The sequence below is a fragment of the Phyllostomus discolor genome, chromosome 6 (assembly GCF_004126475.2).
Source record: "Phyllostomus discolor isolate MPI-MPIP mPhyDis1 chromosome 6, mPhyDis1.pri.v3, whole genome shotgun sequence".
Lineage (NCBI taxonomy): Eukaryota > Metazoa > Chordata > Mammalia > Chiroptera > Phyllostomidae > Phyllostomus > Phyllostomus discolor.
Window position 1 is genome coordinate 165687809 of NC_040908.2, and position 27482 is coordinate 165715290.

The following is a 27482-nucleotide window of genomic DNA, read 5'->3' on the forward strand; positions in this document are numbered from 1 at the left end:
ACGAGGCGAGCTCCACCTGGCAGCAACTCCTGGCTTTGCCTTTTACTTCTTTAATTTTCATTTATTGATTTTTTTTTAGAGAGAGAGGAGGAGAGGAGACAAAGAAACACTGATTTGTCATTCCACTCATTGATGCATTCACTGGTTGATTCTTTTTTTTTTAAGATTTTATTTATTTATTTTTAGGGAGGGAAGAGAGGGAGATAGAGAGAGAGAGAGAGAGAGAAACATCAATGTGCGGTTGCTGGGGGTTATGGCCTGCAACCCAGGAATGTACCGTGGCTGGGAATCGAACCTGGAACACTTTGGTTCCCAGCCCGCGCTCAATCCACTGAGCTACGCCAGCCAGGGCCACTGGTTGATTCTTGAATGAGCCCCGACCAATGGTAGGACCTGCAACCCTGGCGCAGCGGGACGGCGCTCTGGGACACTGACTGAGCGGCCCGGCCAGGGGCCTGGACCCCACATTGTTCCCTCCCTCGCACTCACCGCCTTCTGTCGCTTCACGTCATTAACTCGTCCGGCTGGGCCGAGAGCTCTGGCTGTTCAGCCCTCTGACATTGCCACGAAGGCTTAGAACGGCGTGGGGCACGGAATGGATGTCAATCACTGTTCACGGAGGGAATGAACGAGCGGGCCCTGGCAGAATAACCTCATTGGTTAGAGCGCTGTCCCGACACACCCAGACTGCGGTTTGATCCCTGGTCGGTCAGGGCACGTACAAGAATCAGCCAATGGCCCTGGCTGGTGTGGCTCAGTGGATTGCGTGCTGGCCTGTGAACTGAAAGTTTGATTCCAGGTCAGGGCACATGACTGAGTTGCGGGCCAGGTCCCCAGTAGGGGCCGTGCAAGAAGCAACCGACTGATGTTTTTCTCCCTCTCTTTCTCCTTCCCTTCCCCTCTGTCTAAAAATAAATAATTAAAAATAAATAAATAAATAAATAGAATCAACCAATGAATGCATAAATAAGTGGAACGACGAATCAATGTTGTATTTCCTCTCCCCCATCCTCTCTAAAAATCAATAAATAAGACTTCTTTAAGAAAAGAACAAGTGGACGTGTCGAGGGGCAGCATCGGCGGACAGCCCTGTGCTAGCCCTGGGGCTCCAGCCCTCTCCCGCACCTCCACAGGGCCCCAGAGAGTAGAGAGGCCCGACAGTGCCCCACCCACCTCTGCAGGGCCGGCTGCAGGTCTTAGGCTCCCTGAGAGGCCGGAGAGCCAGTCCTGCTTGCCCTCCCTGCGCCTGAGCAGACCCCACCCACCGCACCACTTTCTCCCGGGGAGACAGGCTGTAGGAAGCAGGGTTTCACCTCTGATCCCTCCTCCTGAGCTGCCCAGGGCTCCTTGGGCCGCCTCCAGCACCTTCCTGAGCACTGGCCTCTGGTGGGTGTGGGGTGGGGGGGGCTGGGCTGCAATGCTACTGCTCATTCTCTCCTGAGTGACGTTGGGCATTCCCTTCTGGGGGCCTCAGGGTCCTTAATGCTTGCGAAAGTAGGGGACCGGCCCAGCTGTGCTGACTCTAAGGTCTCCACAGGCCTGCGAGCTGCCCCCTCACTTCAGAATGGGCCCACACTCTTCTCTAACCCCGCCTTACCACTCCAGTTCATGGGTTCATGGGAGACCAGTTGGCACTCCCCAGGGCCTTGCGGAAGGACAGCCCCACCCCTGGCTTGCTCTTCTCCAGCCCCCCAACAAGTGCCACCAGGTTAGCCCCCTGCCTGGCAGAGCAGAGCTCTCGTCTCCTTGCTTTCTGGCTCACAGCCTCCGAAACACCCTCCCAGGCCGCGAAACCCACCACACACCCCTCACCCTGGCACTCACCCTCCCACGGGGTGCCACCCCACCTTCCCAGCCTCACCTGTCAGTTGGGTTGCCGGGACTCCCCAGGTGTCCTGATCATGCCCAGCAGCTCCCACCACCTGGAATGCCTTCGGGAAACTCTGGCCCTCCTCACTCGACCTGGGCTCCAGCCTCTCACCACCACCGCCACCGCACGCACACACCAGACCTCAGCTTTGCTATTTAGCCCCTTTGGTCCTGTTTTATCCCCATGAAGTGGACATGTAATACTCACCTCAATGAATCGTCAGGATTAAAAGCACTTAGGGGGGGTCTGGCGCATTGTGCGTGCTCCATGCGCGAAAGGGCCTAACACACAGTAGGTGCTCAGGTGTTAAGGACCCTTCCTTCCAGCTTGTGGCAGTTTAAACTTTTTAAGGCAATCCTGTCATCTGTGTAGGTTTTTGGTTTTTAAAAATAAATTTTAGCCTTGGCTGGTGTGGCTCAGTGGACTAAGCGCCGACCTGCATACGGAAAGGTCGCTGGTTTGATTCCGGGTCAGGGCACAGGTCTGAGTTGCAGATTGGGTCCCTGGTTGGTGGTGTGCAAGAGGCAACTGATGGATGTGTCTCTTACTCATCGATGTTTCTCTCCCGCTCCTTCTCCCTCCCTCTAAAAATAAATAAATAAATAAATAAATAAATAAATGTATTATTTTTATTTTAGAGAGAGGGGAAGGGAGGGAGAAAGAGAGGGAGAGAAACATTGATGTGAAAGAGAAACGTCGATTGGTTGCCTCCTGTACACGCCCTGACCAGTGACCGAACCCACAACCCAGGCATGTGCCCCTGACTGGGGATCAACCCAGCGACCTTCTGCTTATGCGGAACAAAGCTCAACCAACTGAGCCATACGGATCAGGGCTCATCTCTGTGGTTTTAAAGGTTTTAAACATGTGTTCCTCCTGGGCTTCTCTCTCCTCCCTCCCTGCACTCCCCAACTCAACCATAACATCAGCTTCTACGTATCACCCAGGTCTCCACCCCCTGCCCTGGCCCAGGGCCCACACCCAGCAAACACTCAACAACCTTGAACTGTATTCCCACTTTGCTGCAGTGGGTTTAGGGAGGCCACTGAGCCACTGTGTCCTGATCTGAGAGGGTCACAGAGCTGAGAACCAGGAGGGAAATGCCTGTTCCCACTGCTACCCTCCTCTCCAGCTCACATCTGAGCTTCCCTGAGTCCCGAGTTCATGTGGGGAAGGAAGATGTGACGGGCAGTGTGGGTCCAGGCGGGCAGGCTAGGCGCTATCTCAGATCCCGAGGAAGCCAGGCCTGGACTAGGAGCTAGAGCTCCATTCCAGTGCCAGGAAATCAGGGCCTGGCGAGCTCACCCCCACCCACCCTCAGACTTCTGGTTCTGCCAATCATCAAGTTCATTGCTGTCACCTGGAACAAGCTCTTGCACCTCTGGCTCGGGAAGGCACCCCACGGACTTGTTTTTCCTCCCTGAGACACACACATCAGGCACATGCATGCTGGCGTTGCCAGGACACATTGGTGACGTGACCCTGGGGGTAGGTGGTTTCACACCTGCTCTTCCAGGCCCCGTTCCTTTTCCCAGCCCGGAAAGGCCTCAAGGTCTCCGAGGCTGCGTGTCTAAGATAGCAAGGGCTCCTGTGACCGCTCCCTGGAAAAACAAGTGTGCCCCGCCTGCGTTTCTGGCATATAATTTGAGGGTCCTTGGAGGTCATCCTCATTTTGTAGATGAAGGAAACGGGCCCAGAAGGGAAGGGACTAGTCCAAGATGAGTCAGGACAGGGGCCCAGTCTTCTGACCACAGAAAAGAGCCCGTCACCCCTCATGGGGGGGGGGGGGGGCGGGGGCGCTGCAGTACAGGTCATTGCCTGTGTCACCTTTACCCAAGCCCAGCACAGTGGGAACCCCTGACGCATCCTAGTTAGCATCTCCATTTTACAGGTGAGGGGGACAGACCCAAAGTCACACGCAAGTAAGTGCCAGGGCTCACGCCCAGAGCCCCAATAGCCTTGAACTTTCCACACCCTGTTACAGGCCATCGGTGTGAGAGCCACTCGCCCTTAGTCACTTGGGTAGGTGACGGGGCTGGTTCTTAGTGCGGCCGTCCCAGGAGGTGCCCAAACAAAAGAGATGTGTGACCAGGTCGTCCCAGTCGTGCGCAGGACCTCGGGGTTGGGCGTGGGGGGCCCCTGAGCGCGCAGGCACCGCAGGGCGCGTGCGTGGCGGCCTCAGGCTCCCATTGGCTCCCGCGGGCCGGGGAGGTGGGGCCCTGCGCCCCGCGCTTCCTCTGCTCCGGCTTCCGCGTCGCACCCGGGGTGCTGGGTGCCGAAAGGGAGCTGGAGTCTCCGTGGACGGCAGAGCCCGAACCGGTGCTGGGGGTCGGAGTCAAGGCAGCGACCTGGGCTGAGGCGGCTGGCGCTGCGTCCCTGCGAGGTGAGGGCGCGGCGACGCCGTGCGCTGGCCCCCGCCGCGACGCGGTTGCGCCGTGCCCCACCAGGGCTAGCCGGCGAGCCGAGCTTCCACCGCCCTGGGGGCCATCACGGCCTGGTCCTCCCACCAGCCCTGACCTGGAGTTGGCTGAGGACCCCGCTCACCTCCACCCCTCTAGTCTGCGCACCAGCGCCTCCAGCCCCGTTGCTCACTTGCACAGATCAGCCCGGGACCCTTCCCTTCGTCTTTGAGAGCTTCCCCAGCCACCCCAGCCCCGGACCCCCAGTAACGGCTCTTTTTCTCTCTCTCTGCAGATGGACGGGACGGAAGACATTGCCGGGCAGCCCGGCCCCGCTGAGCGGTCCCATCGAAGCAGCGTGTCCTCCGTGGGAGCCCGAGGTGGGTCCCTGTCTCCATCTCCCCACCATACCCTCTTGGGGCCCCAGCCCCAGGGATGTGACCCTGGCTTCTCATCTCTTCCATTAAAGAGACTCTTAGGCGTTAATTAACAAATAAGATGTGTTGAGGCATGCAAAAGTGACCCAAGGCAACCAGAGGACCTGGGTTCTGTTACTAGGCTACTGGCCAAGTTGGGTACTCTTCTGAATCCCCCTTTCCTCATCTGTAAAATGAGCGTGTCTCACATAGCTGTGAAGTTCAAAGTTCATGAGTGAAAAATGACTCATTCACTTTCTTTGTTGGATTTCTTTGTCACAAACACCCTTTTGAAAGCAGGGATCCTTATCTTCATTTTCTTGGAGGAAAATTGGCTCCTGGAGAGGTTAAGTCACAGGATACTGGAGCCCTCAGTGCCTCAGTTTTCCCCACCTGAAAAGTGGGTCTGAATCTCAGCATCCTGGAGATGATCTTATGGTCTCTTAAGAAAGTAGCTGTTAGGGAACAGACCAGGTATCCAAAAAGTGCTTTCCCTTGTATTAACGATAAACTGTGCCTTTCTTTTTCTTTTTTTTTTTTTAGATTTTATTTACTTATTTTTAGAGAGGGGAGGGAAGGGAGGGAGATAGAGAGAGAGAGAGAGAAACATCAATGTGCGGTTGCTGGGGGTCATGGCCTGCAACCCAGGCATGTATCCTGACTGGGAATCGAACCTGCGAAACTTTGGTTTGCAGCCCACGCTCAACCCACTGAGCTACACCAGCCAGGGTTAAACTGTGCCTTTCACAGGCTTCACCTCATTTGATTTACAGCCACACTTCGAGGGAAGATAGCCCAGTGTCACGGGCGAGGCAGCCTGCACTCACCGGCTTGCTGGAGTCAGCCAGCCAGCCAGGGGCCAGGCGAGGGTGGGAACCCGAGTGTATTGACCTCCGAGCTCAGCGCTCCTTCCCACTAGCTACAGTTCCGGGGACGGGGGCAGGGGGGTGCGGTGTTGAATCTGGCTGCTCTTCCGAAGGTCTCCCCTTGGCTCTGCACTGCAAATAGGAATCCCAGGAGCTGTCACGAGGGAATGCCCAACTTGTACTTCCTGAGCCTGTCTGAGACTATCTTGAAAGGCCAGGGTATTGAGTGCTGAGGTCTGAGTCCTAAGGAAGCCCATTGCCGGATCTTGCTTCACCCTGGGGTTCCTTGAGTCCTCAGTTCCCACCTTAGCCTGGGCCAGAGAGAGACAGCGACTTGCCCAGCTCCCCCCACTCCCAGCCCAACATACCAACTGTACCAGCCTCAGCACGGGCTCAGCCTGTCTGCCCCAGTCCCCGCCGGAGGGATGTGCTCCGTCAGGGAAGAAGCGCAGAGGAGTGCTTGGGGCTTCGAGGGGAGCGTGCAGGGGGCAGTGCCAGCCCTAGTTGGAACCTTTGGGGGTTGGAGTGTGGCTAGGCCAGTGCCTGGGGCAGAGGTGCTGGACTTCTGGGTGCTGGGAGGGTCTTGAGTAAGCCCCGACAGCACTCTTTCCGGGGTCCCCAGGGGTGCTGGGGCCCTGCCTCTTTCCAGGGTCTCCCAGGGGTATGGAGTGGCGGCTGCAGCCGCAGTGGGGGTGGAGGGTTCCTGATGGACATGCCTGCGCCTGCGCACCGGCCCAGCCGACCCTGCCCGGCTTCCGTTGCAGCACCGGACGTGCTGGTGTATTTGGCGGACGACACGGTGGTGCCCCTGGCCGCGGAGAACCTGCCGTCCCTCAGTGCCCACGAGCTGCACCGCGCCATCCGCGAGGTCCTGCAGCTCCCAGACGTCGCCATGGACATCTTCGCGCTCTGGCTCGTCTCCCCTCTGCTGGGTAAGGCTTGCCAGGGAGGAGCCCGGTGCGCCGGAGGGGGCGGCTTCCAGGCCTGAGGCCACCGTACCTCAGGGGAAGGTGGGACTCGAGTGTGTCCTGGAGCTGTCCACCCCTTGAGGACCCAGAGCACGCGGACGATGTCTTTTTTCTTTCTGCCTCTTTTTTCTTTCTGCCGGTGGCAGAGGAGGGGCGGGACTGGGAGACAGGGTCTCCGCGCGTGGCGCTTGTGCTCTGCCCCAGCCCGAGCTGGCATTTCGCGAGCGGAAGGTCACCACATTCTCATGGCCCAGCCCTCTCTTGCAGATGAGGAGATTGAGGTTTGGCATGGTGGGACCAGTGCGTGGGAGGGCTGAGAGCAGAAGGGAAGCCTGGGTGACCCCCAGCTGACCTCTTTGAACTGCGCCTGCTCTTGAGGGCAGGGAGGCGGGTGGTACTCAGCGCAGGAGGCAGCGGTCTCTGAGGATGGGACGTTGCCTGCGGGTCAGGAAGGCAAGATGAGCGGGAACTGACTTCTCTGTGGGGCGGGGGGGGGGGGGGGGGGGCCCTCCAGCCCTGCCTGGCTTCTGGCCTGTGCCCACCAGCGCCCTGCCCTTCCAGGATGAGATGCCGAAGGCAGGGATGGTATGGGGTGGTGCTGTGGCTCTGAATAGGGCCTCCAGCCTCCCGGCTTGGGCAGGAAGGGGGTCGGGGAGAGCATGCCCCGCTGGTGCCAGGGCCAGGCGTGTTTTCCGAGCTTAAATCTTCTTTCTTGTAGAGGAGCAGGGGCAAGAAGAGGGTGACTGGGCCCCGGGGCCCCCAGTGGTAGTGGTTTGTACCTCTACCCTGGAGGGGGGATATCAGCTGGCTTGGTGGCAGAGGGAGCGCCTGTCCCCCCCCTCCACCCCCACACACACCCCTTCTGCCAGTGGGAGCTTCCCGCCCAGCTGCTGCGCTCGCCCACCGCCTTCCTGCTGCCTCGTCTCCTCCCGCCGCTCCCCACCCAGCGCAGCTGTGCTTCCGTGAGCCGCCAGGCTGCTGTTGGTCAGGACTGTGGGCCCCTTGGCTCGTGCCTTTGAAAAGCCAGGAGGGGCGTTCCTTCCATGTGGCGGGCCCTGCCTCGGGCTCCCTGTCCCTGCAGCTGGACAGCTTGTTTTCCCCCTCCCGCTTCCTCTGCCCCCGCTCCCGCCTCCTCGCATTCCTGCTCCCCCTCAAGAGCATGAATGGGCCGCCTGTGTGCCCCGCTGGCCTGGTCTCCCTGGGGCACCGCCTCATCCAGGAGGGCGGCTGGAGGCCCTGGCAGGAAGTCAGTGCCCACTGTGTTCCCTCGCTGTGTTCAGGAAGGCTGAAAGGTCACTCCAGCTTTGACTAGGGCCCCCAGGACCTTTGCCACCGCCCCCCGCCCCCCACCGTGGGTAAGCTCTGACAGATGGCCTGGGGCATGAGGCAGGGGGGCTGCTGGCGCAGGCGCTGCCCTTCCTTCGAACTGGGTGTTTGGGAGGGTTTGGCCTCCCCATTCCCATTGTCACTCTACTTGGGACAGGGCTCCAGGGATAGTCCGTCTGTCTGGGTGACAGCTTCCAGGCGGAATGGTCCCATCTGGAAGTGTCGGACCATGGGGGTCAGCGTGGTCCCATTCTGACAGCGGAAGTCCTCTGAGCTGCCGGGGCTCGGGGTTCAAGGCCGGCCAGGGCTGGGCCATGGGCAAAGGCAGGGCTCCCTTAGCCCAGACTCCTCCCCCCGGTGTGCCCAAGGGTCCTCGTTCATCAAACAAGTATGTGCGGAGCCCCACCCCTGCCCTCAGGGAACCCGTCTAAAGTGTGGGGCTGGAGACTCGGTGGGCAGAGCTCTGTCCTGCCTTAGCCACTAACTCTGGTGGCCTTGGGCAGGCACTGTCCCTCCTTGGGCTTTGGTGAGCCTAGCCCGAGCATGCTTGGAGGGTCCTGCGAGTGGTGGGGGCAGTGCCGAGGGAGCCCTTCCTGGAGGGGGGGGTGCTGCTGCACACAGTGTGCCCCCCTCTGGGGGGCCCGCCAGCAGGGGTGCCTCTGCAGGGTGCAAGCAAGTGCCTCGGTCGGCAAAGAGGTCTGGGGAGCCACCAGGAGCCCCGGATCAGACAGATGACGGGAGGAGAAAGGGCTGTGGGGAAGCCGAGTGCAGGGGTGGGGTGGAGGGCGCTGTAGGCAGGGAGGGAGGCCACTTTGGAGGCTGTGGCTGTAGTTGTGGGTTGTGATCAGGGTCCAGATGGAAACCCAGAGGACAGGGACGAGGACCCTGGGCTCCGGGCTGGCAGGACAAGGTGTCCGGCCCTCTGGCGGGAGGGGTAAAGGCCGGAGATAAAGGTCAGAGGGCAGGGGAGCTAGTTGATGGCGTGGGCGTTGCCATTCCCCCTCGATGCTGCACCCGGCCCCCAGCAGCAGCGTCACCAGGTGGTCCCGGAAATGGCCTCAGACTTCTCAAGGCTGCGGTGTCCAAGGTGAAACTGCTCTGCCACTCCCGGACTGAGCTGTTGAGTCCCGGGCCACGGCTGCGGCGAGGGCCCGCGGCGGGCCTGCGGCACAGCAGTGAACCACGCGGGGGCGCTTCTGCCCTCGTGACACTCGGGCTGGTGGGGGCACGGACAGTGAGGTGGAGTCAGATAGTGCCGACCACTGCAGAGTCGCCCGGGTGGGGCACAGTTGGTGTGAGAGTGACAGGGAGGGGATGCCCTAGCTAGGGGTCCAGGGAAAATGACACCCGAACCAAGACCCAAGCCAGCAGGTCATGTGAGGCTCTGGGGGAAGGGACTGAGGCGGGAGGAACAGCAAGTGTAGAGGCCCGAGGCATGAGCACGCTGGGACCGTGCTAGCAAGTGAGGAAGGCCGGATGGGAAAGGGGGCAAGAGAAGGAGGGGAGGTGGGGCAGCTGGATGGCTGGCGTCTGTGGCCACGGAGGCCAGGAGCTGGCAGGATGGGAGGGCAGCTGGCGCACCCAGGGGAGGTGCCGGAGGTAGGGGCTGGTGAGGGGGGGACCCCGGCTCTGCCAGGGGAGGGCAGGGCAGGCCCTCGGGTCTCTGTCACCAGCTTCGGTTCCACTTCCTAATGGCAGTGCTGGGGCCATCTGCACTGCCGCCCCCAGCACCTTCCGCCCGCAGGCCACCCTGGGCACCGTAGGGCACAGCCCAGGGCTGGCTCCGCTCTGTGACTTTGAACAAGCCACTGAAGCTCTCCGAGCCTCGTTTTCTCTAAGGATGAGGTGAGGGTGGGGCATTGCAGAGTGTGCCCCTGAGTCCGTGCTGGCCGCTCAGTGCCTGCTCGGGTGACGCTGGCCGTGACCGCCGTCGTGTTGCTGGTGGGCGGGCAGCGGTTGCACTTGCACGTGCCGCGGGGCCCGTGCCCCTGCCCTTCCTCCGCCTGCGCCGGCAGAGGCTGCAGCGCCGCTCCCTCTCGCCCCACAGAGGTGCAGCTGAAGCCCAAGCACCAGCCCTACAAGCTGGGCCGCCAGTGGCCAGAGCTGCTGCTGCGCTTCACCGACGCGCCGGACGACGACGTGGCCACAGGTCAGTGCGAGACTGCCGGCCCAGCTGGACCTCTGGTGGCAGCGTTTGGGGGCCACCCTGGCTGAGGGGCAGGGCCAGCGTCTTCCCCAGGCCCCGCCAGCCTTGCCTGGCAGGGGAGCCCGGGGAGTCCGGCAGAGGGTGGGCCAGGAGGTCAGTGAGTGTGTCACGACGAGCCACACACCCCGCTGTCTGGACAGCTGCAGTTGGGTGAGCCCGAGGATCGGGGACCGGCCCGGCGGGAGAGGGCCGGGTGGGGCTGAGCAGTGACCCCAGCCTCTTCCCCAGACGAGCCCTCCCTGCAGTTCCGAAGGAACGTGTTTTTCCCAAAGCGGCGGGAGCTCCAGGTGAGGCGGCTGACCCCAGGCGGGCCTGGTGCCCCGTGCTTAGCCTCCCCGTGTCCCTGGGCCCCGGCGCCCTGGCCGAGCTGAGCAGCACACCCCCCCCCCCCCCCCCCCCCCCCGCCCCACAGATCCACGACGAGGAGGTCCTGCGGCTGCTGTACGAGGAGGCCAAGGGCAACGTGCTGGCGGCACGGTACCCGTGCGACATGGAGGACTGTGAGGCCCTGGGCGCGCTGGTGTGCCGCGTGCAGCTCGGGCCCTTCCGGCCTGGCCAGCCCACGGCCTGCACCCTGAGGTGACGGCCAGCGTGACCTGAGGTGGGGGTGGGGGGGTGGGGAGGGTTGCCCCAGAATCCTGCTTCCAAGTGGCCATGGTTCTTTCGAGGTCCCTGAGTCGGGGGACCTCGGCCCCAGGGCCGGCCCTCATACTGTGGGACCTTGGGTGGGCCAGCCCACCTCTCTGAGCTTCCTTTTCCTCACCCCCCAGGGCTGAGGGGCCGGGGCAGGGGGGCCTGGGAGAAGTGACCTCTGCGAGAGGAGCCCCAGCCCGAGGAGCCCTGGATGTGCGTGGCAGGGGGCGTCCAGCCTCCTTCCAAGGTCAGGAGGGAGCTGGCCTGTTTGTTTGTAGTCACAGTCAGGGACTGCTCGGGGGACAAACGATGAGAATGCCCACGGTAGCCCCAAGAAGGGGGGCAGCCTCCTGGAGACCCCTGCTCCTGCCGCTCTGTGGTTGGACGTCCCCCAGCCCTCCTGCTGGCCCGGCCACCCTGCCCTGCAGCCCAGGTGTCTGCTGCCCCAGAAGCCACAGCGGGCCTGAGCTCCCAGTGCTCAGAGACCGCGGCTCCGGCTGTGGGTCAGGCAGACCAGCCAGCTCGCGGCCCGCGCAGCCACGGGCTGCTGGGACGGGGAGGACATGTGGTCACGCCTGGCCTCTCCCCTCCTCCTTTCTCCCACGACCCCAGGTGGCTGGATGGGAGGCTGGTGCTTCTCACATCCCCGTTGGGCAGAACACACCCCTGGAAGTTCTGGGTCACTTGCAGTTTTTCTTCTGTCAGGTTTCCCCTTCCTTGTGACCCAGATGTCGCCATGGAGCCCTCTGGCCTCGGCCTGGTGTCCGCTCCTCCCCGTCTCCCGGCTTTCCCTTCAGGGCCCTCGCCTGTCGGATGTGCTGCTGGGACAGCGGCAGCAGGACTCCTGGCGGCCCATGTCCAGGGCCTCCCCCTCTTCCCCCCGTGAGCGTGCCTGCCCCGGCCACGGAGCCCCTCCTCACGCCGAGCATCGTCTTCCCCTCTCCACAGGGAGCAGCTGGACTCCTTTCTCCCTGCCCACCTGTGTAGGCGGGGCCACAGGCTCTTTGCCGCCCTCCGTGGCCGTGGGGCCAAGGCCGGGGCCAGCGAGCAGGGCCTGCTCAACGCCTACCGCAAGGTGCAGGAAGTGGCCGGCGGCGACTGCGAGCTCGAGGCTTCCCTGAGGACCCACTACCACGCCTACCTCCGCAAGTGCCACGAGCTGCCCTACTACGGGTGAGTGTCGTCGCTGTGGCCGCCGCGGCCCCGGGGCCCCTCCGTCCTGTGACAGCCCTGGCCTTCGAGAGCGCCGCGCGCCAGCAAGCCCGTCTCCGCTGTGGCCGAGCCCTGTCCTCATGTGAGGTGTGCCTTGACGCCAGCGCCTCCAGCCCCACGGGTCCCCAGCTGGACCCTTGTCCCTCCCTTCCTCCTCTCACAGACCAGGACAGCCCGGGCAGGTCCTCCCCTCCCTCCTGCCCCAGTCGCTTGGTCAGTGGACCTGCTGACCTGCCCATCAGCTAGTGCTGCGGTTCACACGGTCAGCCTCCCGCTGGGAGCGCTGGTCCGCCTGCCGCGGTGGCGCCCGGCACAGGCCACACCTCCGTGAGCAGGGACCCTGATCCCTGCCAGGTGACACTGTGGGTCTAGCGGAGACAGACATTGAGCAGGAGAAGTGAAGAACAGACTATATACAGGTGGGCAGGGGCTGCAGGCAGCCCGCCTGGGGACCGTGTGACATTTCTGCGTGGGCGTGACGTGGCTGAGGCCAGATTGTGGTGACGCTGGAGGTGAGACATGGCCGGACTCCGGAGTTACCAAGGACGGACTTGTCGGAACCTTCTGGCTAGAGGTGCGGTGGGAGGGGTGAAGGAGAGGGGGCAGGGGAGCACTCCAGGTTTCTGGCCCAAGCAGCTAGAGGGTGACCTTGTCATCAGCTGCAGTGGGACCGTGCAGGGGACAGGCTGGGGGCCCTGGCACATGCCGATGGTGAGGCGCTCGCTGGATGTGCGGGCGGCAGCCCTGAGGAGGCGTGTGGGTCTGGGGGTCGGCGGTGACGGGCAAGGCGGCAGCACGAGGCTGGTGTTGAGCCCAGGGGCCCGGAGAGACAGCCCGTCTGCGGGCGGCAGGAGGGTCCAGGCCAGCCAGGCGGGGGGGTTCTCCACAAGCCAAGCAGAGGGAGGCATCGGGGAGGGAGTGACTGAGCATCCCGTGCTGCTGCTTCAAGGTCAAGTTCGACAGGTCCTGTGTGGCAGGCAGTTGTCCTTGGCTCCGGCGTCGTGGAGGAGACAGCAGGTCAGGGAGAGGGAGACGAAGCCCGGGACAGTGTGCGTGACCAGCTGTTCCCGTGGTGCGCTGTCCCGTGGGCCGCGCAGTGGGGTCAGGCGGCGGCGCGGCAGCTTGGGCGTGCTGGGGACGGAAGTTAACTCGGGGACAGGCGAGGTGTGTGTGCTGACGGGGACGGCCCAGCAGAGAGCGAAAGCCTGAGCCGAGGGCCGGTGAGCGGGCCCTCCTCTGCTGGTTCAGTCTCCCCGGCCCTCGGCCAGGCCTTAGAGGTCTCCCAGGAGCAGGGACAGGCGTGGGCTGCCGGGCGGCGATCAAGGCTGCTCTCGGTGAGGGAAGGTAGTGGGTGCTTGTCCTCGGGCCCCTGCGCCAGCGCAGGTGGTCACAGAGAGCGGGATTGACCAGGGTGCTGGCTTAGCCCAGGGCAAGGGGGTGAGGGGCCAGGGCAGCCGCAGGAGTGGGAGAGGACATGGCCGGGCAGGAGAGGAGAGGGTGGCAGCTCGGTGGGTTGGTGTCCCAAAGCCACTTCACCCTCTTTCCTTCTCAGTGTCAGCCCTGCAGCCACTTTCCTAACCCTAACGCCAACCCCCGTGTGCGCCCCACGCAGGTGCAGCCTTGACCCCCAGCTGCTGCCCAAGGGGGTGGCGGGGCTCTCCCACCCCTGGTGTGGCCTGGCCCGCCCCCCAGCAGCCTCAGCCCCTGAGTCCTCAGCCTCCTGGTGGCTCCCCGAATGTCACCTGTTCTATCCACACCTGGGCCCACGCTCTTCCTTCTGCCCGTGGTGCCCTCCTCAGTGACACTCAGTTCGACCTCCTGCCTGTTCAGACCCTCAGGTCCTGCACGACCAGCTCGGAGCCACTGCCCCCGACACGCCTCCCTCTCACCCCGCCCCCGGGCAGGCTTCCATTTAACCTGCGGTCACTCGCACGGCTTAGCCGCTCCAGACGCCGGGGCGTCTGTTCCCGGTGCCAGAGGGGCCAGGCTGACCCCGCCCCCCTCCCCAGGTGTGCCTTCTTCCACGGGGAGGTGGACAAGCCGGCCCAGGGCTTTCTGCACCGGGGCGGGCGAAAGCCGGTGACCGTGGCCATCAGCCTGGAGGGTGTGCATGTCATCGACAATAGGGAGAAGGTACCTCCAGCTCCTCCCGGGTGGGACCTGCGGGGGTCTCTGGAGAGGAAGGGAGTGGGGTCCTTACCCTGGCCTTCCGGGGTCCCCTGGGCCTGTGATTGGCCTTGGGCAGGGTGGGTGGCCTGTCTGGGAGGGCCCCTGCCTCCCTTGGGTGTCTCTGGGGCTTTTACTGTCTTCCTGGGGGCTTTCCCAGGTCTGCTGTGGGTCAGCTTTTCTGCCCCATGGGCTGGGCAGGGGGCACTGGGCAGGGGGGCTGCCGCTGGGACGGACACCCGAGCCTGCAGGGAGTCTGACCGGCCCGGCCGTGCTGCTCGGCCTGCAGCTGCACATCAGCTGCTGGTCTCCCAGGAACGCCCTCAATCAGGAGCCCTCCTGGGCTGTCCGGGTGCTGCCCCTCACCCCACAGGGGGTGCTAGCTGGCCAGGCTGCTGTGGCGAAGGTGGTGGTGGCGACCGGGGCTGCTTCCCTGCTCCTGCTCAGGAGTCCCTCCTGGGCCGCAGAACAGTTCGGGGCCATTTCTGGTTGTCCCCGGAGAGGGACCCCAGCCCTTCCTGGGCGTCTGTGCTGAGGAGCTACCCAGCTGATCTCCCGGGAGAGGCCCCCCGCCCACCTGCCTCTCCCCGCACCTGGTGTCCTGGCCGTCGGGGCCTCCACCCGCGGGTGAGAAGTGCTGTGGGTCAGGGCCCCCCCGCCCCAGCCTCCCTGGGCCCCGCCCCCTCGCAGGGGACTCCTGTCCTCAGAGAAAAGCATGCGCGAATTTAGACCCAGCCTTGGGGTGAAACAGCCGGGAGTCGCCCCCTGGCGGCACCCGCGCCCAGCTCTGCCTTTCCCGCTGGCCAGCACGTGCTGCTGGGCCTGCGTTTCCAGGAGCTGTCCTGGGACCACACGTCGCCCGAGGAGGAGGAGTCTGTGCTGTGGCTGGAGTTCGACGGGGACCACGAAGGCACACCAGTGAACAAGCTTCTCAAGGTCTACTCCAAGCAGGTAGTCGGGGGGCTGCCTGCACTGGTGTGGGTGGGGCGGGGGAGGCTGGGCTCAGGGGGCCCGGGCACCTGGGGAGCAGGCTCCTCCTGGCCTAGAGCCGCCCCGGGGAGCTCACTGGGCCCGGTCTGGGGCGTTGCCTGCATCAGGTGGTGGCTGTTGGCTGAGGGCTTCCCAGGGCTGTGTGACCGCCCCACACCAGCTCCCTCCGTCCTCGTCCTCCAGCTGGCTGCTCTTGGGGGAGGGGCAGGCGTGGGAGGGGTAGGACCACCCTCACCACCCCGTCCCCCCTCAAGGAGAGGCGTCCCCCCACCCAGGGCCCAGTCAGGACTGTCACCTCAGCGCCTCTGCAGGCAGACACCGCCCAGGGACCCCTGCCTCTGACAGCGGTCGCCCCGCACCCCTCCTGCCCCTCCTGGGGTCTCTAGACCCTGCAGAGCCACGCTGCTCCCTGCTCTCTCTGCGCCTCCCTCCCTGTTCCTCGCCCCTCAGCAGCCACACCTGTCACCATGGGGCCGCCCCCGTGGCCTCCGACTCCCCTCCCCCACGGGTTCTCTCTTGGAAGCACCAGGCAGGCAGTGCGCCTGCCCCAGTCCCTGCCGTGTCTCCCTGCCGGCCACAGCGCCGGGCACAAGGCGGGCACCGATAAACGTGCGTTGCCTGGCCAGGGAGCGCCACTCACCGACGGCTTTCCCCCTGTGGACCCGTCGGTCCCCTGACGTGGCCCGACCTGTGGCGTCCAGACCACGGTCGCTGACTTCGGGTCACTTCGCCTTTTGTATCAGCATGTGTCACGTTTCCAGCGTGTTGAGAGGCCTCGCTTTTAAAGAACATGCCCAGAAGGAGCCGCCCACCCTGAGCCCGTGCCCTCCCGCCGCCTTCCCCTCCTCATGGCCCGCAGGTTCTCCCTCAGTGATGTGCACGCAGTCCCCTTGGCCCAGGAAGCCCTGCCCAGACCCCGTCCTCCCCGCTCGTCCTCCCGGTAGCCGCCGGCTTCTCTCGCCTCCTGGCCGGTGCACTGCAGCCCTGCGGCCCTCCGGCCCCGTGCCCTCTAACTAGAGCGCTCCCCCCGCCCGGGACCCGGGACCCCCGCTCTTCCTCCAGGACCGACGTATAACGTCACCCCCGATGGGACGCCTCCCTGGCCCCGGCCTGCAGATGACCTGCCTCTGCTTCCTTTCTCGTGTGGATTTTTTTTAAAGGGCAGGGGTTTTTTTCTTTTTTATTTATTGACTTTTAGAGATAAAGAGGAGAAAGAGAAACATCGATTTTTGTCGTTCCACTTATTTATGCATCCGTCGGTTGATTCTTGTATGTGCCTTGGCCGGGAGTCGAACCCACAACCTTAGCTTATGGGGGCAATCCTCTAACCAACTGAGCTACCTGGCAGGGCTGTACGAATGGTATTTGTTTCCTCGTTTGCCTCCCCCACCAGAGAGCGGGCAGAGCGGGCAGGGGACGTCCCTCTGGTTCCCTGCCCTGTAGGGTTGGAGGGCCTGGGCTGTGGCTCACCCCCCGGTCCTCACGTGGGCCTCTCTCCCCTCCCCAGGCTGAACTGATGAGCAGCCTCATCGAGTACTGCATTGAGCTGAACCAGGCCTCAGAGCCCGACGCCCCCCAGGACAGCGGGACTGGCCCCTCCTCCGCCCCTGGCTCCTCGCCCCCTCCCAGCCAGCGCCCCCAGCTGCAGAGACAGGGCAGCGTGGTGTGCAGCCGGATCCAGCACCTCTCCACCATTGACTACGTGGAGGAGGGTGAGTGTCCCCTTCATGGTACATGCGCCCGCACACACGCTCCTGCACGCACACACATGTACACACACGCGCCATGGGGAGCTCTGGAGGTACGGAGGGCTGGGTGTAGTGTCACATCTGAGCTCTGTGATCGGGACCTGGAGGCCTCTGGGGCCCCGGGGCAAGGGTCCCGTTCTCTCCCCTCTGGCCGCTGCACCCGCAGGTGTGTTCGTGCAGGACCGTCCAGACGTGAAAGAGTAGGAACTCCTGAGGTCTGCTGCGGCACGGGCGGGCGTGGAGACGTGGGACCTCGCCCTGCAAATCAGCGCGGCCGGTGAAAACGCGACGCCCTAAACGCAGTGTGGTATCTGGGGTCGGGTCCTGGAGCAGACAGGACGTGTGTGGAGGAGCTGGTGAAACCCGGAGTCTCTCAAGTTTGTGCTGTACCGAGGTTCACGTCTCAGCTTCGGCAGACGCACCAGGGCAGCAGAAGGTGCTGCCGTCAGGAGGGGCTGGACGAGGGTATTACTGTCGTTGCAGCATCTCTACAAATCTAGAATCATTGCAGAATAAAAGGGGCTTTGTAATGCAGTAACGCAGACCTACATTTAAAAGGCAAGGTGTTTACCAAATAATGCTGAGCAGAGAAAAGTCAGGTGATAAATAGGACGGCAGCCTGCCCACGGCGTCTGTGTGTGGGGGGGAGGGGAGGCCCGCTGTGGCGGTTGGTGGCTGTGGCTCCTCCTCTCTCCTTTGTGCTGCTTCGTAGCTTTTAAGTTTCCCACAAGCATGCCACTTTTACAACTGGAAAAAGCAAAACAATATTTCTTTTTCTTTTTTAAAGATTTTATTTATTTATTTTTAGAGAGAGAAGGGAGGGAGATAGAGAACGAAACACATCAGTGTGCGGTTGCTGGGGGCCATGGCCTGCAACCCAGGCATGTACCCTGACTGGGAATTGAACCTGTGATGCTTTGGTTCGCAGCCTGTGCTCAATCCACTGAGCTACGCCAGCCAGGCAAAGCAATATTTCTGTAACACAATCGTTAGCGCCTGCAGTGTTGCTCAGCGTGGTTAGCGTTTTCACTCCACCCCCTGCTGGTGGGCATGGCAGTTACCTCCAGTCCTCAGTTACTGCAAACATCACTTCTGTGGCCGAGTCCTTGCCTGGACTCTGAACTGCTTCCTCAGGATAAGGTCCTGGGAACGGCGTTGCTGGGTCCTGGGCTGCGCCCGCCAGTACCCCTCCCAGAGGAGAGGACGTACTGTCCCCCACGCCCCCGCTCACCAGGGAACATGGTGGTACAGCGTTATTAACCGCAGAGACTCCGGGTGTCACCAGCTCCTCCACACATTCGGTGTCCTTCCTGCTCCAGGACTGGGTCCCAGGTACGACTTCGTGTTAAGAGTGTCGAGTTTTTTTTACCAGCTGCACTGATTTGCAGGGTAAGATCCCATCATTTCCGGGCCCACTGTGTCGCAGCAGACCTCGGGGGTCCCTAGTCTTCCGCATCTGGACGACGATGGGCATTATTGTCGTCCAGACAGAGAATGGGTATGGGGTGCTGTTTGACTGCTAGTGAAGTTGGTCCATTTTTACATTCTTGGTTGTTTATATTGTCTTCACTTGTGTTGCCTGTTTTTCTTTCTTTTCTTTTTTTTTTTTAAGATTTTATTTCTTTTCAGAGAGAGGGGAATGGAGGGAGAAAGAGAGGGAGAGAAACATCAATGTGGGGTTACCTTTGTGTGCACCCTACTGGGAACCAGGCCCGCAACCCAGGCATGTGCCCTGACTGGGAATCGAACCAGCAACCCTTTGGTTCTTAGACCGGCACTCAACCCACTGAGCCACACCTGGCTGGTGTATCTATTTATAATCACCGAGCCAACACTGGCACGGCTTTATTCACTGAAGACCTGTGTTTTGACCTGCTGTCCTTTCTTAGTCCCACAGTCCCACGATCCCATCCAGGACCGCCCTGCATTCAGCTGTCCCGTCCCCTTAGGCTCCTCGTGGCTGTGACGGTTTCTGACTTTCCTTTTGTGACCTTGGCAGCTGGGGGCGGGGCAGGGCTGGTCGGGAGTGTTTATTGCAGGGTCTCCCTTTCCTGGAGGTGATTGGGTCTGTGGCTCTCAGGGAGGAGGGTCGCAGAGGCAGGTGCCACTTCTGTCACGTCTCAGCAAGGGCGCGTTGTCAGCATGGTTCAAGACTGGGTGTTGTTGACCTCGGTCGGCTGGCGCGACAGGTTGAACCTGTAAGAATTCTTTTCGTCTTGGCGAGGCTCACCTGGAGCCAGTCGTGTGTGTCGTAGGTATTTTGTGTCTTTAGTCTTTTTTTTTTTTCTTTAGTCGGTTCTGGAATGGGTTTTAGCAAAACCTCCTCAGGCACCACAGCTGGCCCGGCATCACACGCACACCCGGGTTTGCCTCGGATCTGGGGGGCTGGCAACATGCCCGACCCACCCATCCTGCCGCTGGTGGGAGGGTGGGCGAGGGGAATGAGGCCCGAAAGGTGGCAGGTGCGAAGGGGCAGCTCAGCCCAACCCGGGCTTCCCGGGGCCAGGGCCCCTCGCCGGAAGCCCGCCCCTCAGTGCACTCCTCTTGCCCCCCCGACAGGCGAGCAGATCAAGCGGGTGAAACCGAAGCGCACCACGTCCTTCTTCAGCCGGCAGCTCTCCGCGGGCCACGGGAGCTACACCGTGGTGCGGCCGGCCGAGAGCCTGGAGCAGAGCTGAGGCGGCGCTGCGGCTGAGGAGGGCACGGGGAGGGGCGGGCCGGGGGTCGAGTCCGGGAGGAAGGCTGCCTTGCAGCCCAGAGGAGCATCTTCTCTGCCTGGCGGACAGTGCGGGGGCTGGGCTGCGCAGCGCCTGCCGCTCAGGGATCCCCTACGGCCCCGCCGCCATCTCAGGACCATGTGATCAGGCCCCGGCCTCCCCCTTTCGCCCAGGGACGCGCCCTGGTGCCCCTCAGGATGGACAGCGCCCCCTGTTCTGTAGCCCACACTGGCAGCCCCCATGGCGGGTGACCGAGGAACAGGGCTTGGGACCCGCCCAGTGTGCGTCCCTGGTGTATTCCCTGGACCTTAGCGACCACATCCCCGCACTCCTCCAGCCGGCATTCCAGCCACGCTGCCGGGCGGGCCATCGCTGCAGGGATGGGGCGGGCAGGGCCTCCCAGGGCAGGGGGACCTTTGGCAGGAAGAGAAGGGGAGGCCCCCCCCACCCCGGCGCCTCCCTGGCTGGCTGGGGTTGGGGGCGTAGCTCAGCGGGCACCCAGGCCCCTCGCTCAGGCCTCTCTTGCAGGCAGGAGACACTGGCCAGCAGGAAAGCACCTTTTTTCTAGCTTTCGGTGATGTCACTGAACTTGGAGGCAGCCGTTCTGGGGACCAGCAGGCCCACCAGACCCTCCCTCTGCACTCAGAAAAGCTCTTCGTGGGATTCTGGTGTCGGTTTTGTTTTCTTCTCATCTGCTTTGGTTCCACGAACCCCGTGAACTCTGGGGCACTCACGAGAACCCACAACCTTAGAGCTTCCGGCTCCCCATCAGGTGGCGCTGTGCTCTCGTCCTGGCCCGAGCCCGCGGGCCGCCCGCGCTAGGGAAGCCCCACCCGCCAGCCCCTCTGGTCTCCGTTCTGGGGAACAGGCGACTGCGCTGGGCGTGGCTCCTTTGTGCCGGGAAACCTGAGTGCTGTGTCTCCCCTCAGCGCCAGAGCCCGCCCTCTGCCTTCCGAGACTTCTGGACGCTCCAGATGTTCTGACGCGGGCCCGCCTTCTGGCAGCAGCGGCTTTGTTATTTGTCATAATAAGTAAGTGTCCCAGCCAAAGGACATCTTGTCTCTCCTCGGGAGTGACTCACCTACCTGGCTCCCCGCCCGCCGTCCCCTCCGCCCACTCTCCCACTGTTCTGACGCCAAGTGACTTCTTATCTGCGGGGCCCGCGGGGCCTGCGGGGTGCGGCCGGCGGGCGTGTGCGCGCACAAATTACTTGTTTGTGCCCTTGTCTTCCTCATCTTTTCTAAGCGTCCATTGTGCCTTAACCTTCCCTGCCTGTCCCGTGGGACAAAACAGCCTTTTACTGAATGTCCTTTGAATGTCCTCATTCTTTTGTACCATGTGACCTAATAAAATCCGTTTCCAGCAATGTTGGGGTAGTTTACGATATGAAATAAAAGAGTGTGGGTTTTTTTATTGTTGATTTGAGAGAGGAACATTTTTTTGTCGTATTTATGCATTCCTTGGTTGGTTCTTACATGTGCCCTGATGGGAGATCGAACCCTTGACCTTGGTGTATCTGGCACAACATTCTAACCAGTGAGCTGCCCCGTCACGGGAGAGGGTGTTGGTTATAGCCTGCAAGTGGGTCACAGCTACGGTCGGCCTTTTGTCAAGGGGTGCAGCGCTCAGGGCTCCCGAACACTCGGCCAAGCCAGAGTGAGGTTTTCCAGCGTTGGTGGTTGGTGAGGGGAAGAAGATCCCAGAGGGGTTTGGGGGTTTGTGGCGGGGACCATGGTAGAAGCGCTGCCAAGGGGCAATGAAGCAGGAGTGACAGAACACTGGCTGGAGCCTTTGTCCCTATCCTGTGACCTAAGCCACTTGCCACCAGGTTCCTCCTCACACCTGGGGGTTGCGGTCCAGGGCCCAGTGCCTCGGGGGCGAGGCCGGAGAGCCCAGGAGGCCTGAGTGACTCTCGAGCCCCCACCCCCCACCCCGAGGGCCCTCCTGCCCTGGGCAAGGCCGGGGGCAGTTGGTTTCCCGCAGGGCTGGTGTCAGGCCGACCCTCGGCAGCGCTGCGAGCCCCACCAGAAGCTGCGTAGCAGTGAGAACCACGGGCTGTGTTCCTGAGGGGTGAGCACCACTTGGGGGTTGGGGACGCCCCGTGTCCAGAAAGCTGGGAGGGAGAACAGGATTACGGGGTTCACCCAAGAGGCCAGGGCCTGCAGATGGCACAGAGCCCTGCCCCCGGTGGGTAGGGGAGCACCAGCAGCCTGGAGCCTGCCCTGTACCCAGGCCCCTCCGCCCTCGCCACCTGCGGCGGTTTCCTGTGACGGCTGTAACCAACGACCACAACCTCAGTTGTGGAGCACACACTCGCTGTCTCCGAGTTCTGGAGGCCAGGGGTCGGAGCTGAGCCTCATTGGGCCGAGGTCAGGCGTGGGGCAAGGCTGCGGCTCCTGCTCTGGGGGAGAATCTGGGCACTTTTCCAGCTGCTAGAGGCCGCTGGCGACCCTTGGCTCGTGGCCCTTCCTCCATCTTCAAAGCCAGCGAAGGTGAGGGGGTCCTCACGGCACAAGCTGTGATCCCCCCTCATCTCTCTCTGATGCTCCTCCCCTTTCTCTCCCGTGTGTAAGGACCCTTGTGATCATGACACTGGGCCTCGGTGGACGATCCAGACAATCTTCCTGTAGTCAGCGGAGGGGCTGCTTTATTTTTTTAATCACTTTTTATTTTTCAATTACAGTTGACATGCAGTATAGTAGTTTCAGGTGCACGCGCCTGTGATTGGGCATTACGTAACTCACTAATGAGCGTCTGACCACTCCCACGCCCATCTGACCCCACACACTCACTAGAACATCGCTGACTGCGCTCCCTGCGCTGCGCCTCACCTGTCCCGCCGTTCTGGTCCCGCCAGTGTGTACGTCTTGATCCCGTCGCTTTGTCAACATGAAACACACTCAAACCTGCCGAGAAGTTTTGGGAATTTATTGAGCCAAACTGATGACAGTTGCTAGGAAGCTAGGAAGAAAACCTCAACAGATTGAGGAGACGCTCTGGAACGTGGCCATTCTGCACCGTATTTTATACGTGACAATCACACGAAATCCACCGGTGACAGATCAGGGAGGCGGGGAGAAAGCAAAGGGGGAACCTCTGGGGTTGGATGAAAAGTACAATGATAGACACACACTTCTGCGCAGGTGGGTACAGGATGGTTAACAGTCAACAACCTGATAACGACCAATGAGGGGATTAGTGGGAAGTGCTGGTCCTTTGAGTGGTCCAGAAAAAGGACATTACTCTGACATTCTAAAGGTCTGTTAAGTGGATGCAAAAGACAGCAGACAGGCTTAAGGTAGAGATTGACGTTTGCCAGGGAATATTTTAGCCTAGAACAAGACCACCACCTGCCATAAACTGCTCTAGTGAGTAAGTTTACATCTCAGACCATTTGTGGTCAGCTCAGGTCTCGTGAGTTTGTAAGGCTGCCTCCAGGGCCTCCCCTAAGCGTGCCAGGTGTCGTGAGGGGACCCTTTTCATCCACAGCCTTTTCCCCCAACCCCCAACCCTCTTCCCCTCCGGCAACACTGTTTCTGTCCTGCCTGATCATTTGTTTTTTTAGATTCAATTGTTGATATGTACTTATTGACATTTTATTCACATTTTTAAAAGACTTTATTTATTTTTAGACAGGGGAAGGGAGGGAGAAAGAGAGGGAGAAACATCAATGTGTGACTGCCTCTCGCAAGTCCCCTACCGGGGACCTGGCCTGCAGCTCAGGCATGTGCCCTGACCGGGAATCGAACCGGTGAATCCTTGGTTCACAGGTTGGTGCTCAGTCCACTGAGCCGCACCAGCCAAGGCTATGGTTCGTATATATTTTTTTTATCATTTTTTTTCTTCTTAAAGAAGACCTTTTAACATTTCACGTAAGAATGGTTTGGTGGTGATGAACTCCGTTAGCTTTTTCTTGTCTGGGAAGCTCTTTGTGTGTTCTTTGATTCTAAATGACAGCTTTGCTGGATAGAGTAATCTTGGTTGTATGTCCTTGCTTTCTATCACTTGGAATATGTTTTGCCAGCCCCTTCTTGCCTGCTGGGTTTCTGTGGAGACACCACCGACAGTCTTAGGGGCGCTCCTCTGTAGGCACCTCTCTGCCGTTCCCAGGCTGCTTTCAAGACTCTCTCTTCATCTTCAGCCATTGGCATTTTAACTATGATGCGTCTTGGTGGGGTCCTCTTTGGGTCCAGCTTGTTTGGGGCTCTGTGCTTCCTGGACTTGTATGTCTATTTCCTTCACCAGGTCAGGGAAGTTTTCCGTCATTACTTTTTCAAATAGATTTTCAATTTCTCAGTCTTTCTCTTCTCCTTCCAGCACCTCCAACCCCCGCGATGCAGATCTTGGTGCTTTCGACATTGTCCCAGAGGCTCCTTACGCTGTCTTCTTGTTCTTTTTTCTGTTCTGATTGGGTGTTTTTGTGTCCTTGTATTCCAAGATTTTATTTATTTTATTTTTAGAGAGAGGGGGAGGGAAGGAAACAGAGAGGGAGAGAAGCATTATTGTGTGAGAGAGAAACAGTTGCCCTTCGCATGCTCCAAACTGGGGACCTGGCCCACAACCCAGGCGTGTGCCCTGACTGAGAATCGAACCGGTGACCTTTCCATTTGCAGGCCGGTGCTCAGTCCATTGAGCCACACCAGCCAGGGCCCAAATTGCTGATTTAATTCTTGGCTTCATCTGCTCTACTGTTGATTCCCTGTAAATTATTCTTTTGAAAATTTATTTTTATTGTATTTTTTCCATTACCATTTAGTCCCCTTATACCCCCTCTCCGCCTCCCATTCTTCATTTCCGCTCCTTTTGCGTGCTGTCGAGGTCCCCACTGAGCTCACTGAGCACCCTTACAACCAGTCTTTCAACCTCTGCATCTCGGACTTTGCCCGTCTCCCTTTGTTTAGTTCTTCCTCTGGAGTTTTCTTCTGGTCTCTCGCCTGGGACACGTGTCTTTGTCTTCTTGCTCTGCCAGCCCCCGTGTCTGTTCCCGTGTACCAGGTAAGCCGCCGCGTCTCCCAGGCTTGGCAGAGTGGCCGCCTTGGCAGGTGTTCCGGAGCACCCAGGGGCACAGCCTCCCAGCCCACCCTTCCTCTCTCTCAAATCAATCAATAATAATTTAAAATAAATAAACTTTGTGATATAACCTGAGTCTTGGTTCTGAATTCTTCCCTTAGCCAGAGCTCGGGAACAGAGGTGCCATTTCGTTCCAGCTGCCAACACCTCACCTGTCAGACTGGACGACTGGACAGCTGTCCTCTGGGAGCAGAACAGACTGGTTCCCCCGGGGACCCTGTTCACTGTTTCGTGCTCCTCCCCCTGCTGTGTAGCATTAGGCGAGTTATTTCCTGTTCTCTGAACTGGGGGGGGAGGGGGGTGGGCACAGCACCTGCTTCTTCAGGCTCCTGGGGAGGAGTGATGCCTGTCTGATCTCCCTGCACGCCCGGGGTGGAACGCGTGTGTCGCACACCTCTGTAGACGGTGGCGCCTGTCTGCAGCGGTGGGGAGGTGCTCGGCAAGGGCTCCTGACTGTGGAATCAAGACCCTCTGAGTCCCAGTTTCCTCATCTGTGAAGTGGGGACAACCCCCCCCAACCTCAAGGTGCTGTAGGTAACACTGAGTGGCGGATGTGAAGCATCTGTGGCCGCAGTGGCTGCACCTGTGTGTGGTTGTGTCAGGTTCATCCATTCACTCATCCTGTGTGACCCACCGAGTTCCAGAGGTCATGCCCCCTTTGTTTCCGCCTGCATTAGTCCCCTGAGGGTGCCTTAACAGGCTCCTACAAATGGGGAGGGGACCCCCAAATGGGGACATAGGAGTCAGTGCTTAAAACAACAGAAATGCATCGTCTCATAGTTCCGGAGGCCGGAGTCCACCACCAAGGTATGGCCGGCGCCAAGCTCTCTCTGCAGCTGTAGGGGCCCCTCCCACCTCCCACAGGCTCTTGTGTTTTGCTGGCAGTCTGTGGCGCTCCTCGGCTTGCAGCTGCACAAGCCCAGTCCCTGCCTTCGTCGTCACGTGGCTTCTCCCCGTGTGTCTGTCCTTACGTGGCCATTCTCGCACAAAGACCCCAGTCAGACTGTGTTGGGGGCCCACCCTACCCCACATCCTCTGAATCACCTATACCTGCAGTGATCCCAGTTTTCTTTTTTTTTTTTTTAAGATTTTATTTATTTATTTTTAGAGAGGAAAGGGAGGGAGAAAGAGAGAGAGAGAAAAACATCAATGTGCGGTTGCTGGGGGCCATGGCCTGCAACCCAGGCATGTGCCCTGGCTGGGAATCGAAGATCCCAGTTTTCGCTGAGATCAGATGCTGAGGAACTGAGGGTCAGGGCTCCAACATGCCTTCACTGGGGGGACAGAATTCAACGAGTCAACCCGTAGTACTGCCCTCATAGTTCATCGTCTCGGTCTTCCTTGGGGCTTTTTAGATGCCTCAAGGAGGTTCTAAAATGCCAGCTGCCCTTGGGGTGCGGGGAGAAGCAGGAGTGGTTACCCCCACCAGCCTGGCCCGCATGGCCTGGCCTAGCCCGCCAGCACCCGGCTCTGCAGGCCCCCGGAGCCGAGGAGACCCCCAGGAGAAGCCTACCCCTAGGAGTCAGTGCGGTGGGATGGGATCTTTGCACACACACACACACCCCAGCTCGTCAGGTACCAGAGCCCACCGAGCAATCAACACGGGTAATCCCACTGTGTCCCAACGGAGGCCGAGGCGTTTCTGGGTCAGTCAGTTCACCACTTGCAGCATCGGGGAGCATCCTGGCCCTTGGGCCCTGTCCAGCTCAGCCCCACCTTTGAGGGAAGGCAGGCAGACTCTCCAGCCTCATCTGGAACGGGTGGCAGGGCACACCCTGGCCAGGACTTCAGTTTTAAGCAGCATGTCTGGTGCCCCCAATTCAGCTGCTTTTCGTGCTCGGACTTGGCTGCAGAACGTAGAGGAGAAGAGCAGGGGGAAGTCTGCCAAGGTCCCTGCCCGCTGGTTGTTGGTCAGGCTTCGGCCAGCAGGGGGCAGCTGAGCCCACCCTTTGCTCCTCCAGTTCGAGGCAGAAGCGGCAAACGGGCACCGCCCACCCGGATCTACGCAGCTGGAAAATCCCGGAGCTTGGGTCTGGCGCTGCTCGCCCACACCCTCGCTGAGCCGGCGTCCTGGCTCCTGACCGCAGCCACCTTCCTCTGGGCCACGTTGGAGGATTCCTGGATCTCCGAGAGTACCAGATGCGGGGGGTCCCCCTAGGTTCCTTGTTTGGTGATGGACCCACGTTCTCCAAAGATCACCATCCATGTCCTGAAAGCAGATTCTGCTTTGGGATTTTTTTTTAAATTTCCCTGTGAAATGACAACTGAGTCATAATGTTTAAAACTAGGGTTATTTGGGGGAATCCAGGAGGCGGGTGGACACACCCTGGGACTACTCATCTCCCTCCTGCTTCACCCTGTACCCACAGGAGCTGACTGTCCCAGGCCCCTCCCCCTTCCCAACTGTCCTGTCCCCTCGCTCAGCACCCCTCCCCCACCCATACGGAGCCCTGCAGCTATTTTAAACTACTTGTCATAACTATAACTTGCAAGAAGGGGAGTAATAATAGTCCCAGCTCTTCCCTAGGATTTGTGTCTCCTACCCATTCGACCTTGGCATTTGGTGGAGGGGGTGGTGGTGACTGTTGACATTCTGGGCCGGTGAGAGCACAGGCCTCCTTCAGAGCGTCAAGGTCAGCAGCCTCCAAGGGCAAAGGGAACCATTCAGAGGGTTGCCCCTTTCCCATTGGGAGCCCTGGCACCATGCACACCTTGCTTACAAATGTCACTCGGGCGGGCCAAGGGGGGTCAGAGCAGAAAGCCACCTTCAGAGGCTCAAGGACAGTCTGAGCCACCAGGGCGCTGGGGGCCCGCTGTGGGGCCGTCAAGGCTCAGGCCTGAGGACTGACCACGGACAGAACCCCAGCAGAAGGGGGGGGCTCTGGCCGCGGGGGC

General features: G+C 60.8%; 1 protein-coding gene across 1 annotated transcript; it reads left to right on the top strand.

Annotated features, from left to right (window-relative positions):
- The first annotated feature begins 4093 nt into the window (after window positions 1–4093).
- On the top strand, window positions 4094–19563 carry FRMD8 (FERM domain containing 8). Its single transcript, XM_028515557.2, has 11 exons — window positions 4094–4253; window positions 4565–4649; window positions 6316–6483; window positions 9893–9994; window positions 10280–10338; window positions 10464–10630; window positions 11633–11857; window positions 13906–14029; window positions 14870–15013; window positions 16560–16764; window positions 19360–19563. The coding sequence occupies exons 2-11, from the start codon at window positions 4565–4567 to the stop codon at window positions 19476–19478; spliced, it is 1398 nt and encodes a 465-aa protein (XP_028371358.1). The 5' UTR covers window positions 4094–4253; the 3' UTR covers window positions 19479–19563.
- The last annotated feature ends 7919 nt before the right edge of the window (window positions 19564–27482 follow it).

Coding starts and splice junctions, on each gene's coding strand:
- FRMD8 (XM_028515557.2), top strand. CDS start 4,565: ATGGACGGGACGGAAGACATTGCCGGGCAGCCCGGCCCCGCTGAGCGG. Junction 9,995..10,279: donor GGACGACGACGTGGCCACAG/GTCAGTGCGAGA, acceptor CCTCTTCCCCAG/ACGAGCCCTCCCTGCAGTTC. Junction 10,339..10,463: donor CAAAGCGGCGGGAGCTCCAG/GTGAGGCGGCTG, acceptor CCCGCCCCACAG/ATCCACGACGAGGAGGTCCT.